Source organism: Corythoichthys intestinalis, chromosome 4, assembly GCF_030265065.1.
Source record: "Corythoichthys intestinalis isolate RoL2023-P3 chromosome 4, ASM3026506v1, whole genome shotgun sequence".
NCBI lineage: Eukaryota > Metazoa > Chordata > Actinopteri > Syngnathiformes > Syngnathidae > Corythoichthys > Corythoichthys intestinalis.
In genome coordinates this window covers 56,630,497-56,645,176 of record NC_080398.1, presented here as the reverse complement: position 1 = coordinate 56,645,176, position 14,680 = coordinate 56,630,497, and the positions used below count along the sequence as shown (strand labels likewise).

The following is a 14,680-nucleotide window of genomic DNA, read 5'->3' as shown; positions in this document are numbered from 1 at the left end:
TATAAATTGACGTCATCCCCACATGAATTCTGGTTTCGGGTGACTGGACTGTTCAGACTGTAGTCACATTTTAGAAAATCTAACCCATGTCAGATTTAAACCATTTACAAAAGTGGCCTGGATCGGATTTGAAAATATCAGATTCAGTGTGACTTGGCCTGTTCAGATCGTCGTGAAAGAATATCAGTCGAGTCAAATGAAGGCAAAAACAGACGATTTATGGTACTTCAAAATGTGGTGGCCTAATTGTCGCTAATGCTTTTAAAACTAGAAAAAAATGCTATAATCCATTGGGGAAATGTGTTTATATGTAATGGAAGTAATTTTAAATTGTGCTATTCATATTTCTATTCAAGTGAATTTCTTCGACGTTTAGGCAGATTTTGGTCCCCCCGCAAAAAATAAATCTTGCCCCAAGAACTAAAAAAAAAAAAAAAAGTCAGCAATAGACAAAAAAAAAAGTGGACAATTCTATTTTACATTCGGCGTCCTTAGATTCCTTAATTCACAATATTACTAATATTAGGCAGGGGTGAAAGTGGCGAGAATTTCTTGCCGGAACTCCCTGACATAAAGGTCACCACTCAGCCAGATTTTTTTTTTTTTTTTTTTTTTGTGGGAGAAGGGGGGTGTCAAACATCATAAAACCACTGAAATGCAAAGAAAACTGCTTTTGGCGCAGTTATTCCTACAACACATAAAAAACTGATTTTAATTTTTCAAAGATTTGCAAAATAAAAGTTAACAAAAACAGCAGTAACCCCCATCTCCTAATTTTTATTTTCCCTAATTTCCTCAAATCTAAATGCAAAACTTTAATTTTAACTACTTAAGAACATAGGATGTACATTAAAATTAAAGTTAATGGAAACATTTACTTCTTGTTTTATAAATAATATAAGTAACATACATTCACAAAATAAGCACAGATGACTTATATTATGAAGATCGCGCAAGTTTTGACAATGACTTTTCTAAATTATTAGGAAATATATAAGTAGCCATAGACTTCATAATGATATTAACGGGACAAGGGGTGCAGGGCCGATTAATAGGGGGGCCTGCATTGTTGCCATGGCCGTCAAAGCTGACCGAGTGGAATGACAGACAAAGAGCTTTTTTCGTTGAAAATTCTTGTGAATAAATGCTTAAATCCCTGAATACTTTATAGATATGGACGTAAAGCAGTTTCGATTCTTGGGTAAAAGCAAAAAAAACGTGCAGTTAGCTTTTACTTTAAGTAAAAATGTCGAAGTACGATGCTAGTCTGTCAATCAATGTGGCTGCCACCATATGTAAACAGAGCTTTTCCGGTGAAAATTCTTGTGAATGAAGGCTTAAATCTATGAATTCTTTATAGATATGGACGTAAAACGGTCTACATTCTTGGTTAAAAGCAAAAAAAAACGTGCAGGTAGCATTTATTTTACGTAAATATTGCGAACTCTGAGGCTAGTCTGTAAGGAAATTGGCGGCCATCATATGTAAACAAAGAGCTTTTTTCCTTTGAAAATTCTTGTGAATGAATTAGAGCTGAAACGAATACTCGAGTAACTCGAGTTTAAAAACTGATCCAGTAATTTTATTCACCTCGAGGAATCGTTTAATTTTGCCAGCTCTAAGCATCACATTTTGCCCGGGCTACTTTTTATGCGGGACAGCGTGCTCATTTCACGTGCGTAGAGGAAGAAGCAATGGGGGGGGGGGGGGGGGGGGACCTTACTGCAGCCAACAGCCGCTACAAACTACGTCGACGTTGCTAAAAACTAGCCCGCATGATGCTACTGTGGTAGTAGCAGGTAGCGTCTGATGCGTCTCGTAGATATCACATGTATGTTGAACTAGATGCGAAATGAGTCAGCAGTGTTAATAAACAGCCGCCATCTTAAAGCACTCGCTCACGTAATGTTAGCCCTGCGGAGGGCTAGGTTTCACTACATTATGACCACTGTCGAGGCGTTGCTAACGTGTCTTACATACAGGCTTTATTTAATCTGTGAAAACATAGCGCTGTAGAGGGATGAGGGTGTAAAATAAAAACTTAAAAATGCTAACTGTCAATTTTAGCTCAGTCGTCATTGCTGGATAAAACACCAAGTAGCACTGGTCCCTAATGTGCTCCAATACAGCAGGTATCATACTGTAACGTTGACAAAGAGTCACCCACTTCGCTAGGTTTCAATTACCGGTATTTCTTTTTTGGGAACTTGTGGAACAACCAACACACGACTGCTGTCTGCCAAAGCTGAGACACGCACCCGCCAGAACCACAACAACAGGAAGGCACGTCGCTCGCTCTCCCGCACCTCCCTCACCCCCGCACGTCACGCGGTGCATTCAGGAACGCATGCAAATATCCCCGCCATATTATAACTTGATATGTTACAATACATCTATTTTGAACACTGCAAAAACTCAAAATCCTATCAGGACTTACAGTTTAGACTAACTTAAAACTTAACTAGAACTTAAAAATAGCTTGACACAAATGGAAATTTAATTGAAACACGTGGGAAAAAAACCTAACTTTTAAGTGATGTGTGTTATCAAGCGTAATGGCATTTTTAGGTAAGAATATATTTTTTATAAGATCTAAAAGTGTTTTTGAGTGAAAGCAATTAATGTCTTTTTTTTTTTATTCTAGTCACATCTGAGATGCAATTGTTGGCTGTTTTCAGCAATGTACATCGAAAATAAAGACACTGATTGACTGAAAATGGTTCAATATTAGATGAAAGGTCTTGTTTTCTCATGTATATTTATAATTGCTCTTTAGCTAGATAAATATTTGTTTTATCCGATTACTCGATTAATCGATAGAATTTTCAGTCGATTACTCGTTTACTAAAATATTCGATAGCTGCAGCCCTAGAATGAATGCTTAAATCCCTGATTTTTTTTCATAGATATGGACGTAAGAGTCTTGATTCTAGATTAAGAGCATAAAAACCGTGCAGGTAGCATTTATTTTGCGTAAATATTACGAAGTATAATGCCAATGCTGTAGCGGCTAATTTCTCCCATTGATATTTTTTCACGTTTCAAAATGCATGTATGGTACGAAAAATATAATAATTACCTTGAGTCCTCGAACAAATCACTCCTGAGACAATCCTTCAAGTTTGTATGTGGTACAGCTTTCGTACTGTGTCGCTGCGACCGATTGCGAATAACTGAAGCGGATCGTGGGATGGCCCCCTACTTGAAGACGTGGCGCACTGAAGGTCGAACCTGACCCGTCAATATCATTATGAAGTCTATGAACTAGCTTAACATAAATGAACAAAAATAAGTCCAAAATGCACATTGACAGGTAAGATGTTCTGAAGCTCCCCATCAGAGCAATTAAAATATATTAAATAAGCCCCTCATGTCAGTATGTCAGCCAAATGAACGGACAACTGAGTCCAGGGCGGTTTGCTTTGCTGCGTGCATGCGCATTTAAATGACCTGTCATCGTCAGACTCTGATAACTGCAGCAGCTGGGGAAACGTCCATGGAATAAATAAATAATAAATATCGGTGGAAACGAATGACGTAACAGAAGCACTTTATTATGCTTGTTAACACTTGTGTATGTAAATCTGATGTTGGTGGGTTGCTTTCTTCTTGGAGATGAGATGTGTGTGTGGCAGCCTTGCAGTTGTTCTTCCTGTCGTTTTTTTGTTTTTGTTTTTTTGAAAGCACCGTATACCGGAACGGGGGTCCGGCCCCGAATCTTATACAGGAATGGTCTGGCCCAACTACACCACTGATATTAGGGTATCTGCAGGGTCTTAAGAAGTCTAAATATATTTTAAATCCAATAATTTGAATTTAAGGTTACTTTTATTTAGAACACTCATAAACTTTAGCCATGCTTTTAAATGTTTCGATTTTTGAGGATGCACAAACCTAACTACAAAACTACATGTGCTACGCACTTATATTCCAGCAAGTTTTTTTTAACGTTTTTTTTGCCGGTATTGATATGAAATGGGTCTTCAACTTTATTCAATAGTCAAAAGTCTTAAATTTGGCCTGTTGAAACCTGCAGAGACCCTGAATATGCTTACAAACGTCGACCATTCATCACGAATGTTTGCCACATTTGGCAAAATGCACACAGGTCAAACCTTGCGAATCTGTTTTCCAGTAAACGCTATACAATGCCCCCCTGGCGTCGCTTAATTATTATTTTTTTCTCCTTACTGTGTTGCAGCTGTGGCCATTTCCCCGCATGTAATTAAGGACTTGTCACAGTAGAGCAAGCAACAGGCAGCGTGCCACTATGAAACCCATTTATTGTGTACAAGTATATGATGAGGGAGCAGAATTCACACAAAGAAACGTTGTCGGGCATTTTGCGTGGCATGGCGCGGCAAGAGTAAATTTGGGAGAAGAGGAGGGTACTCAAATAAAACATGTTCTGATCGAAACAGGCCAAAAAAATACACAAAAATCATCAAATTCTGACTAGAAAAATCTACAGAAATGAATCTTCACCTATCAATTAAAGAGCATCAGTGCCCTATAGTGGAGAAAACCTTAATTTCCTACCATGAAATTAAAACGATTACATCATGAAAAAGTGGGACAGAGTTTGGTGCTTTCGAGTAATGTTGACGGCATTGCTCTATGTTAAATAGGTTATTTTTCACGTAGCTTTAAAGACACCTCGTGATTGAACAGGCCGACGTGATCATTTGTGTCCATGTGACTGTATTGCTACATTAGATTTTTATAATAAAGTTTGTGATTATTGTTGCGGTATCTCAGTGGTGAAACTGGTAGAGCAACTCTGGGCATCTCTGGCAAAAATAAAGTCAAATCTAATACCTAGAATAAAGAGAAAAAATGTAACGACTCTATTGTAGCCCAAAGTAGCAGAGTAAGAGTAGCGATTCTTCTTCACAAATCTACAGTTTTAAAAAATTACGTGGATATCTATTGTTGTCAATGGCAGGCAATGAGTTCATTTCGGGTCAATTCCTTGTTACTTTAGGGTACTTATAGATCACTTCCTGTTGATTATGGGTGATTTCCTGCACATTTTGGGGCAGTCCAGGGTCACTTAAACATTTTCGATCATTTCCTGCTGATTTTAGTACAAGGACACTCCGTGAATGATTAGCTCATTGTTTCATTCTATTTGGTTTAAAAAAAAAAAAAATAGATTAGGTGGGAAACGTTAAAAAATTATAAGATTTTTGTACCTATTTGTACACTGTGCTATCCATCACTATGCGATATCACTGTTGTTTTATCAGTGCAGGATTTACAGTGTTATAAAACAGTTTGGTCACCCTTGACAATTTCCATTATTTTTGTTTATAAACCATTTGGCGTTTGGATCACCATCTTCATTTTGATTATCAAAAAGCTGATGGACAAACAGTTACATTTGCTCGGGTAACTTAAAAAAAAAAAAAAATGTACTTGTATGAGTAGTTTTATCACACCATACTTTTTTACTAACTTTTTAATGTTACCCACGTAATCTATTTTATTAACCCACATAGAATGAAACAATGAGGTAATCAGTCACGAACTGTCCCTGTACTAAAATCGGCGTGAAATGATTGAAAATGTATAAGTGATCCCGGAATGCCCCAAAATGTGCAGGAAGTCACCCATAATCAACGTGGAAGTGACCTATAGGTACCTTTTCAAGTAACAAGGAATCGACCCAAAATTAACTCATTGCCTGCCATTGACAACTATAAACATCTAATTCATTTAAACTGGGATGACTTGAACTGAATTCTCATGCTTCAGTGCCATTGGCGGTGCTAGATGTCATATCCATTTTCTCCTTCATTCACCCTTCCCAGTCAAAATGGATTGGATGTCAATGGCAGCCAATGAGTTAACAAGAAAGTGATCCGGAAATGCCCTAAAATTAATACGAAGTGATCCATGAGAGACAGAACAAAGCATCTCCATCTTCTAGTTTTACATGATCATTTCTCTGTGGCCACCAAACCCAGGAAACGTGAGGCTCGACGCTGATTGACGAATAACTTTGTAACTCGAGTCACTCAAACGCTAGAGTTGTAAAATTGAGAAATAAACATGTTTTTGCGTTTGATCATCACAGCTGTAAAAACCTCAATGTTATGGCGATGTAGGTTAGTCATTCTACTCTAGTATTTTAATGGAGAACATTGCAATGAGTACACTCCATCAGTGTTATTGTCTTTCAATGTCAACGATGTTTTAGTAGCGATCATGCGAGCAGCTGCCTATTAAAATGCATTTTGCTTGAAAATGGTCATTTAAAGCCGTTTGCTTTCCTAAAGAAATATTTCATGGCTGCTGTCAATTACAGTTATCTTGGTTTTATCTAAAGTCCCATTAGGATAATACACTGCTCAAAAAATTAGAGGAACACTTCGAAAACACATAAGCTCCAAACGGGGGGAAATTGTGTTGAATATTTCTCTTATAATTACTGTAATTTTCTATAAAACGCTACTTTTTTCCCTCATTTTGAATCTTGCAGTTTATAGTCCAGTGCGGCTTATTTGTTGATTTATTTGGGGTCACAGGTAAAGCTTTATTTGACAGTGGTGTCATAAGACCGTCATAATGTGAAAAGACACTATCATGGGCATTACTGAATGTTTATGACAGATGTCATTAAGTTTCATCCAGCAGATTATGTCACTAACTCCATTTATGTCCACCTCGAATCTTTTAATCCATTCAAAAGTGAGATCATTTGCCAGATGACACTTAATGACATCCGTCAAAAGCATTCACTGTCTAATAAAGTGTTACCAAATACCATAACCAGCAATTAATCAAACAACTGGAACAGTAACTGAAGAAATAATTAGCACAGAGCATGAATTTGGATTATTTACATCTGTAGTGCTGCAATGCATGCTAGGAGGCATGTTGGATGACAACATTGTTGGCAGCAGAGGTTGACTGTCTCACCCAAGGAAGCACTGATGGCCAAATGAAGCTTCTTGAAGCAATTCATGGTGGTTCATTTGGTCTTATGATGCCGGTGTCAAATAGTGTTACCGGTTAATATCTTTTGGTGTAAATATCCCATAATACAGTGAGGACAGCTGCGGCTTATAGTCCAGTGCGGCTTATCTATGAACAAATATTGTTTTCGTGTCAAATTTGGTGGATGGCGGCTTATAGTCAGGTGCGCCTTATAGTCCGAAAATTACAGTAGGTGATGTATTAATAACAAAATGATGCCACATAATTTAATCATCAACCTAAAGGGGGGGAATGAGAGACACCCCAAAATGAAAGTGAAAAAATAATGCTGCAGACTGGTCCATTTTAACAAAATGTCCCTGAAACAACTCAGTGATTCTCAGTAGTTTGTGTAGCACACATGTGCTTGTACGCATGCCTGACATAGTCGGGCCATGCTCCTAATGAGACGACGGATGGTGTCCTGGGGGATCTCCTTCTAAATCTGGACCAGGGCACAGTGGCGGTTCTAGGACTTTTCTGAAACGGGGGCCAAGAAGGGGTCACATGTAACCCTCAGCGACCAAGTGTCTCTGCCATCTTTGTTCAGTGTTTTTAGTGGTCAACAAGGCAATACACAGATGATCCTGCATGTGGCGGTAAAAACATCTTTGTTTGACACTGTCAAGCAAAGATAACTCAGTAAAGTTTGTAATAATTCGTATTTAATCATAAGTAAGGATACAATACATGGAAAATCATTTTAATCACTTTTTTGAAAAGCCATTTAACATGAAAAGTAGCATTAATATTTAACATGCTCTGAAAACATTATCTCACTCTCTGTCACTTCAGAAAAGGATTCACTGATTGCCATGCTTTGTACTAAAATGCCTGACAAATTCATTCAAATCCAATGACTTGCCTCGTCAAGATTCTATGTTTAGAACACTCAAGTGACTCAAACGTGCATCACCCATGGTTGTCCTTAAAGTGCGTACGACAGGATAAAAAGTCTTAAATAGCATTATTATGTGAATTAGAATCATATTTTGAGACGATTTGACTATATACAACAATTTTGCAAAGCGCAGATGACGAGAAATTAGTCTTTTAATCTGCCGTTTAGCCACGCATACCATTATTGGGCTCTAGCGTCGCCAATAGGAGGATGACGTCGGCAGGGTCATGGTTTAATCTGATTTAGAATTCGGCCCATTGAGGGGGAATTATTCAGAACAAGGAAAATGCGGCAAAGAGAACCACAGAATGTCATTGTTTCAGTCTCTCTACTCCAATATTTTTACAGGATATTCTTTTTAGCGAAGTATTTTTCCCCAATTGCTAAATAAATGGTATGTTGATGACAAATAAGTCTTGTGCTAAATACGACATGGCAAAATTACTCCATAATTGTCAAAACTGTCCACGTCTTGCACCTCCAAAACTATATTTTATGCCACCACAGTTAGTCCGGCTTTTGTCATTTCCCTGCCCCAGCTTCGGAGAGCGTAAACAAACCAGGAGGCGTGACAGCTAGCCAACATGCTAACCCGAACCGAGTGATGTTTCAAAGTCTTTCTTGGCTTTCGAAGCAAAAAATCACACAAAACTCCCCAGGATCATTTCACACGGCTGCGGGATTGTCGATTGTCTTTGGCGATCGGCAACTCGCCCGGCGGCGAGCAAGTTGCAGCTCGTCTGACTCATTACCCTGCTGCAGGCAGAAGAGCTAGTTTGCCGGGGAAGCAGCTGGACAAACCGGCCGACGTCGGAGGAGCGCGTAGCTGCCACATAGTCAACACGAATATGGGGTAAAATAATGCTTGACTAAACGGCGAAGACGTAAACCGTGAGAGAGTGGCGTGCAGTTGTTGTGCAGCTAACATGGCAGGTTGTGTCTGAGGAGAACTTTTCTACATGTCCGTGCATGATCAAACGTGAGTAAATATTGCTTTATTTAAAGTTTGTAATGTTTACTTTGTCATCGCTGTATTCGCTGCCATTTTTAACACAAAGCAATTTCTAATGGGGTGGAAAATTTAAACAATTTAAACACCGGGCAATAGGCAGGGCAATAAGCACAGTATAGACCCTACCCACGTGACGTCACAACTCCGGCCTCCTGACTGGTGCCGCCCAATTGTCCGTCAACACATCGTGTTTACCTGTTACGGCTACGTACATTCCTCCTATTTACGGCGTGTTTTTCTGCTCGTTAACATTAATAATCAAAATGGTGAAGGCGTGTGTGGCGGTCGGTTGCAATAACAGAGAAGATAGACGGAGAGACTTGTAGTTCTACCGGATTCCGAGAGACCCGGAAGGAGAGCGAGATGGGCTGCTGCAATTCGACGAGAAAACTGGGCTCCAAACGATTACCACAGATTATGTAGTAGTCATTTTATATCTGGTAAGATGCATTTAATATATATTTAGAGAGTTTGGGGCTGACAACCACAATTAAGATCATTGCTAGGCTAATCGCCGACAACATACACGTATGTATGTAGTGAGAATGCTATCGCTAAACCATATAAACATTAAAAGCCCTAGCTCCATTGACAAATGACATGAAATACATTAGACTTGACAGTGGATGTTAGCAAGAACAAAAGATTTTGAATTGAAAATTTCGTAACTCACCCTTCCAAGCACAAGATAGATTCCTGCCGAATTTTCGTGGACGAGGACATGTTTCACCCAACCAGCAACGAAGTAATTATAAGCCTCCAAGCTCTTAAAGTCTTTCAAACTTTCGTGAGAATAGGCTGATTTTGTGTGGACAAGATAGTTGTACATATCAGGGTAGCTAGCAGATGTCAGGCAAATACGGCGGAGACAGCGGGTCGAAAAACATCGATTTAGGCATCAAATATGGATCTGGCGAATGGATAAACTGAAGCTTTTCCACATAACGCCTTTTATGCAACGCATCAAGTGAGTTTACGGCATCGGAAAGCACCGGGTCTTCCATGAAATGCATTATAAATTGCTCGATCAATTGAGACCATTGATAATACAGACACAAAATGACGGACAAGGGGGCGGAACAATACAGCGAGCACGTGATTTTGTGACGTCGGTGGGTAGGGTCTATAGCGCTCTCCTGGCGCCGGGGGTGTGAGCCGCCGGTCGTCGGCCGAGTGGCATTCTCAGTGGCATTGTCAGCCACAAAATGCAAGCCACCTCCGTATTAAAACGTGTGCCATGATCCCAGTATTTGACATAATACAAAATACGATGTTTACTCACTTCCTCGAAGTCCAATGGTCCCACCGTAGTAGGGCTTGTTTTGGCCAATGTCCGCGGTGAAAAAGGCTCACACACCTCTCCCTGGTGCAGCAACAATTTTCTGCAGCACATTTGGCTGGCATGATGCGAAAAATCCGCAAAATCGGCTGAATCCGCAGTCCATCTGAATGCTATAAAACAATGCTGTGTTGTGAGATGCTGGCCCGGGTGACATCACATTTGCATTTGTCCTAAACCCGAGACTAGAGCCGGAAGTTAATTTTCATGGCGCGGGATTCAAAAATTGAATACATAAAACGATCACTTCAACGCAAACCCAAGCGGTCCATTTCATCCAGGAGGATATAACAACGCAAGGAATATGAAATAAACATGCTTTTTGGTTTCATACGCACTTTAAGTGGTTCCTCATAAGTGCTAAGACTGAATCACCTGTTTCACAAGATTCACTACTTATGGGTGTTACTACAGCAATTTTCCCTAGCCTGAAAGCTCTTGGAACACCTCTCTGAAAGGCTATAAAAAAGTAACAAACTCTGTGAGGCTGGTCAATTTTTTCAGTTCCATTCTGTTCTTTTCTATCCAGCACTCTCTTTATCTGATAGACCTCATTGGCCAAGTCCTCGAGATTCAAATCAGAGATCTTGGCAAAAACAAAAAATATCCCTTTTCTAAAAAAGGAAGCACTTTGGGGGTTTAGTGCTCGGATTCTCTGTCTCTATTGGGTAGTACACATGTCTCTTAAAGCTTTCCTTGTCATTTTTATGCACTCTATGCTCACCTGATGGTGCTGTTAAAATGAAATCACACAATCTGGTATCCATCTGTGGCTGTCTCTTCTCTGTTGTTTCCAAATTGAGGTCACATTTTAAAGCGGTTTCCTGAACATCTTTCCACATGTCCTCAAAATAAGCATCCCTCCTGTATTGCTGTAAAGTGCAATGCAGTGATTTCACAAGAGTGACAGCTGCTGCTAGATCCAAGGAGGGAGACTGCAACATGTCTGACAGAAATTTGGACTGTCCTAACACATTATAGAATGTTACCAAAATGCCAATGAAACGCACATCAAGTTGTGCGAATATACCATGAGCATCGGTTGCCCGATCACCCTCCATTTCCTCCCCAATCTGTTGTCTATCCAACATATTACGACAAACTGTGTACCTACAATCTTGCCTAAAATGAACCCATCTCATGGCGCTGGCCACCATACATCTCTTTTTGGACATCATGCTGTTTTTTATGCATGATCCTGATAAGAAATTGTGCGATTTTTGCGTGAGTGAAAAAGAAACAACCTGCCACAGTCACTCATTTTCATTCGTGTCAGATTTTCTTTTCACGAGAAAAAGCTGAATTCTCTGCATCTCTTTTCATGTCGTTTAATCTGCCAAACACGATAGTTAACACACAAAATCTTGAACTATCAATTGTCTATCACTATTTAATCAAAGAAATTTCAATTTCACATTGCAAACAACTGAACAAGCGTACATGTTTATCAGCTAGTTTTAATATAAGTTAAAGTTAAGTTAAAGTATAAAGTTTTAATATAATAACTACGGCTGCGGCTAGCGATTATTTTAGTAGTTGATTAGTCTATCAACTAGTTTAAATAATCGAGTAATCAAATTAGGAACACATTTTAGGACATGTAAAACAAATTCTTGCTTAGATTGCACTTTCATAAGAGCATTAAATGCAAATACAAAACAAAATTCCCAAGTGTTTCTTCAAACTATGCAGAATTGCACTTTCATTTAAAAATACATTTAAAAACCTGAGCTTAGCCTCAAACGAATGAGGTTTCAAGTACACCAAGAGAGCAATTGGCTAACTTGCATAGCAGAAGTCCACTATCTTAATCCACTTAACTTTTTTTTACACAAAGCTCTTCACAGATCGTTCAAACATATATTCCCCCCCAAAATGGTTAATATATCTATAAATTAAATCACGAATTCTTAAAAAAACATAAGCTTAACCAAAAACTTACCTTATGTTGGTCTTAACAGGGAGCAGCTGGGTTCAGCAATTTTGAATGAGGTATGTCATATTCACCGTTGCCACTAGATAGCAGTGTATCCACCAAAATCAATAAAACTAAATGCAAACACTTTCAAAACCATTATACGCCACTTTAATTAAACAAATACTTTAAGCAGAAAATTTGATTTGAAGCTTTTTCTAATCAAATTACTCGGGTTAATCAATTAATCGTTGCAGCACTAATACTAACAGGTTAGTTTAACACAAATGTAAACAGTCAACAAGATGATTTGATTCCTCCAAGAATGAGTTTGCCAAGGGTATGATCATCCCATCTCACCACTGCTCACACACATGAAAACAGAATGGTAAAAGCGCTGTGGTAATGAAATCCAATCCTCTGCCGGTCTGCTTCTTCTACCATTCACTTATTCATGGGACCACTTTGCCACCAACAGTTAAGCGGTAGAATTGCAAAAGTGATCATTTAATCTTCAGGTTGATCCTCTCGCCAGCTGATTGGCGGAACAGGGGCATTTCAGGGGTCATTCAAATTACAGGTGAGTCCAGTGCCCCTGTGGCCCCACACCTAAAACCGCCATTGCCAGAGCATCACTGAGGTCCTGGACAGTCTGAGGTGCAACCTGGCATGCCAACTGGACCTAAACATATTGTCCCAGATGTGTTCTGGTGGGTTTAGGTCAGGTGAACTTTGGGGTCAGTCAATGGTATAAATTTCTTCATCCTCCAGGAATTGAGCCACAGGAGGTCGGGCATTGTCGTGGACCAGGAGGAACCCAGGTCCCACTGCACAAGCTTAGGTTCTGAAAGTGGGTCCAAGGATTTCATCCAAATACCTAATAGCAGTCAGGGTGTCATTATCTAACCTGGTAAGGTCTGTGCGTCCTACCAGGGATATGCCTCCTCAGACCATCACTGACCTACCACGAAACCGGTCATGCTGAATGATTTTGCAGGCAGCATAAAGTTCTCCACGGCATCTCCAGACCCTTTCATGTGTGTCGCATGTACTCAGGTCGAACCTGCTTACATCGGCGAAGAGCGCAAGTGCCTTAGTTGCCAATACTGGTGGTCTATGGCAAATGCTAATCGAGCTCTACGGTTCTGGGTCATGAGCACAGGGTCCACTACAGGACGTCTGCCCCTCAGGCCATGCTCATGGAGCCCGTTTCTTGTTTGTTTGGTCAGAAACATTCACACCAGCATCTGCTGGACGTCATTTTGTAGGGCTCTGCCAATGCTCATCCTGTTTGTCCTTGCACAAAGGAGAAGATACCGATCCTGCTTAGGATTTAAGGACCTTCTGCGTCCCTGTCCAGCTCTCTGGAGGTACTACCTGTACCTATAATATTCTCCATGCTCTTGACACTGCTGGGAGACACAGCAAACCTTCTTGCAACTGCACATATTAACGTGCCATCCTGGGGGAGTTGGACTACTTGTTCAACCTCTGTCACGTCCAGGTACCGCACAATGCTATCAACAGAGATGTTAATACAAGCCAAATGAAAAACTACAGCAGTAGAAAGTCGGTCAGTAAAAAATCAGCCAAAAGATGAGTTGGGGAGAGGGGAGAAGTATCAGTAACCTCAACCTGAGAAACCATTCCTGAATTGGGGGTCGTCTAATTGTTGCCGCTCTGATGCACCTGTTCCTTTCATTAGCAACAAAGATGCTGAAACTGATTAACAACCCCCTCTGCTACTTACTACCACCTTACGAACAAATCAATATCCCAGATGTTTGACAGATATGTTACTATACCCTGATTAAAAAAAAAAGGGGTTCCTCTAACTTTTTTGAATTTTTTGGATGTTATTTTACTCCCACTTTTGCATGTGTATTGCCTGTGTCCGCCTATCCATTCTTATGCTTTCACTTGTTCAGCATATTCACAATATTCACATATATGACATTGAAGAAAGCTGTCTTATTTGGATATATTATTTAGCAATACTTTACCAAATTTGCGGACGATCATTTTGGGTAAAGCACCACAGCTTTCACTTTGTTAACACCTAACATTGAATGTGTACAGACACCTAAATGCCAGTTTAAAAATGTTTTTCTATTTTTTGTTTTCGTCTCAGGAACTCTTGACCACATATCTCATTCCAAAAGCAAGCGCGCCAGAGAGCAAAGTCTTCTATTGGAAAATGAAAGGCGACTACCACCGTTACCAAGCTGAAGTAGCAACGGGAGACAACAAGGACAGTATGTAGAGTTATTATTTTATATATCACCTTGTTTTTCCACTGGTCATATTTCAACATTTGATTCACAATGTGAAAGTTGGGTTGTGTGGAATGTTGCCTTGAATTAAAATGTTTAAGGCACACTCACAAAGAACAGGTCTGTTGTTCTACCTTTTTGAGCCTTGGCCTTAAGTTGAACAGGTAGGGTATGAGGCCCCACATATAAATCGTGCTTTTTTGGGGATAAATTGAGAAAATATTGACAGCTAAATTTGTTTTAATTTGTAATTTATTCA

At 39.7% G+C, this 14,680-nt stretch overlaps 1 protein-coding gene across 1 annotated transcript in view; it reads left to right on the top strand.

Annotated features, from left to right (window-relative positions):
* The window catches only part of LOC130914627 (14-3-3 protein zeta-like), a 44,964-nt gene that overhangs the window by 15,586 nt on the left and 14,698 nt on the right, over positions 1-14,680 (top strand). The window contains exon 3 of the mRNA XM_057833998.1: positions 14,280-14,403. Within this exon, the coding sequence (XP_057689981.1) occupies positions 14,280-14,403 (124 nt within the window). The remainder of the gene's footprint in view (positions 1-14,279; positions 14,404-14,680) is intronic.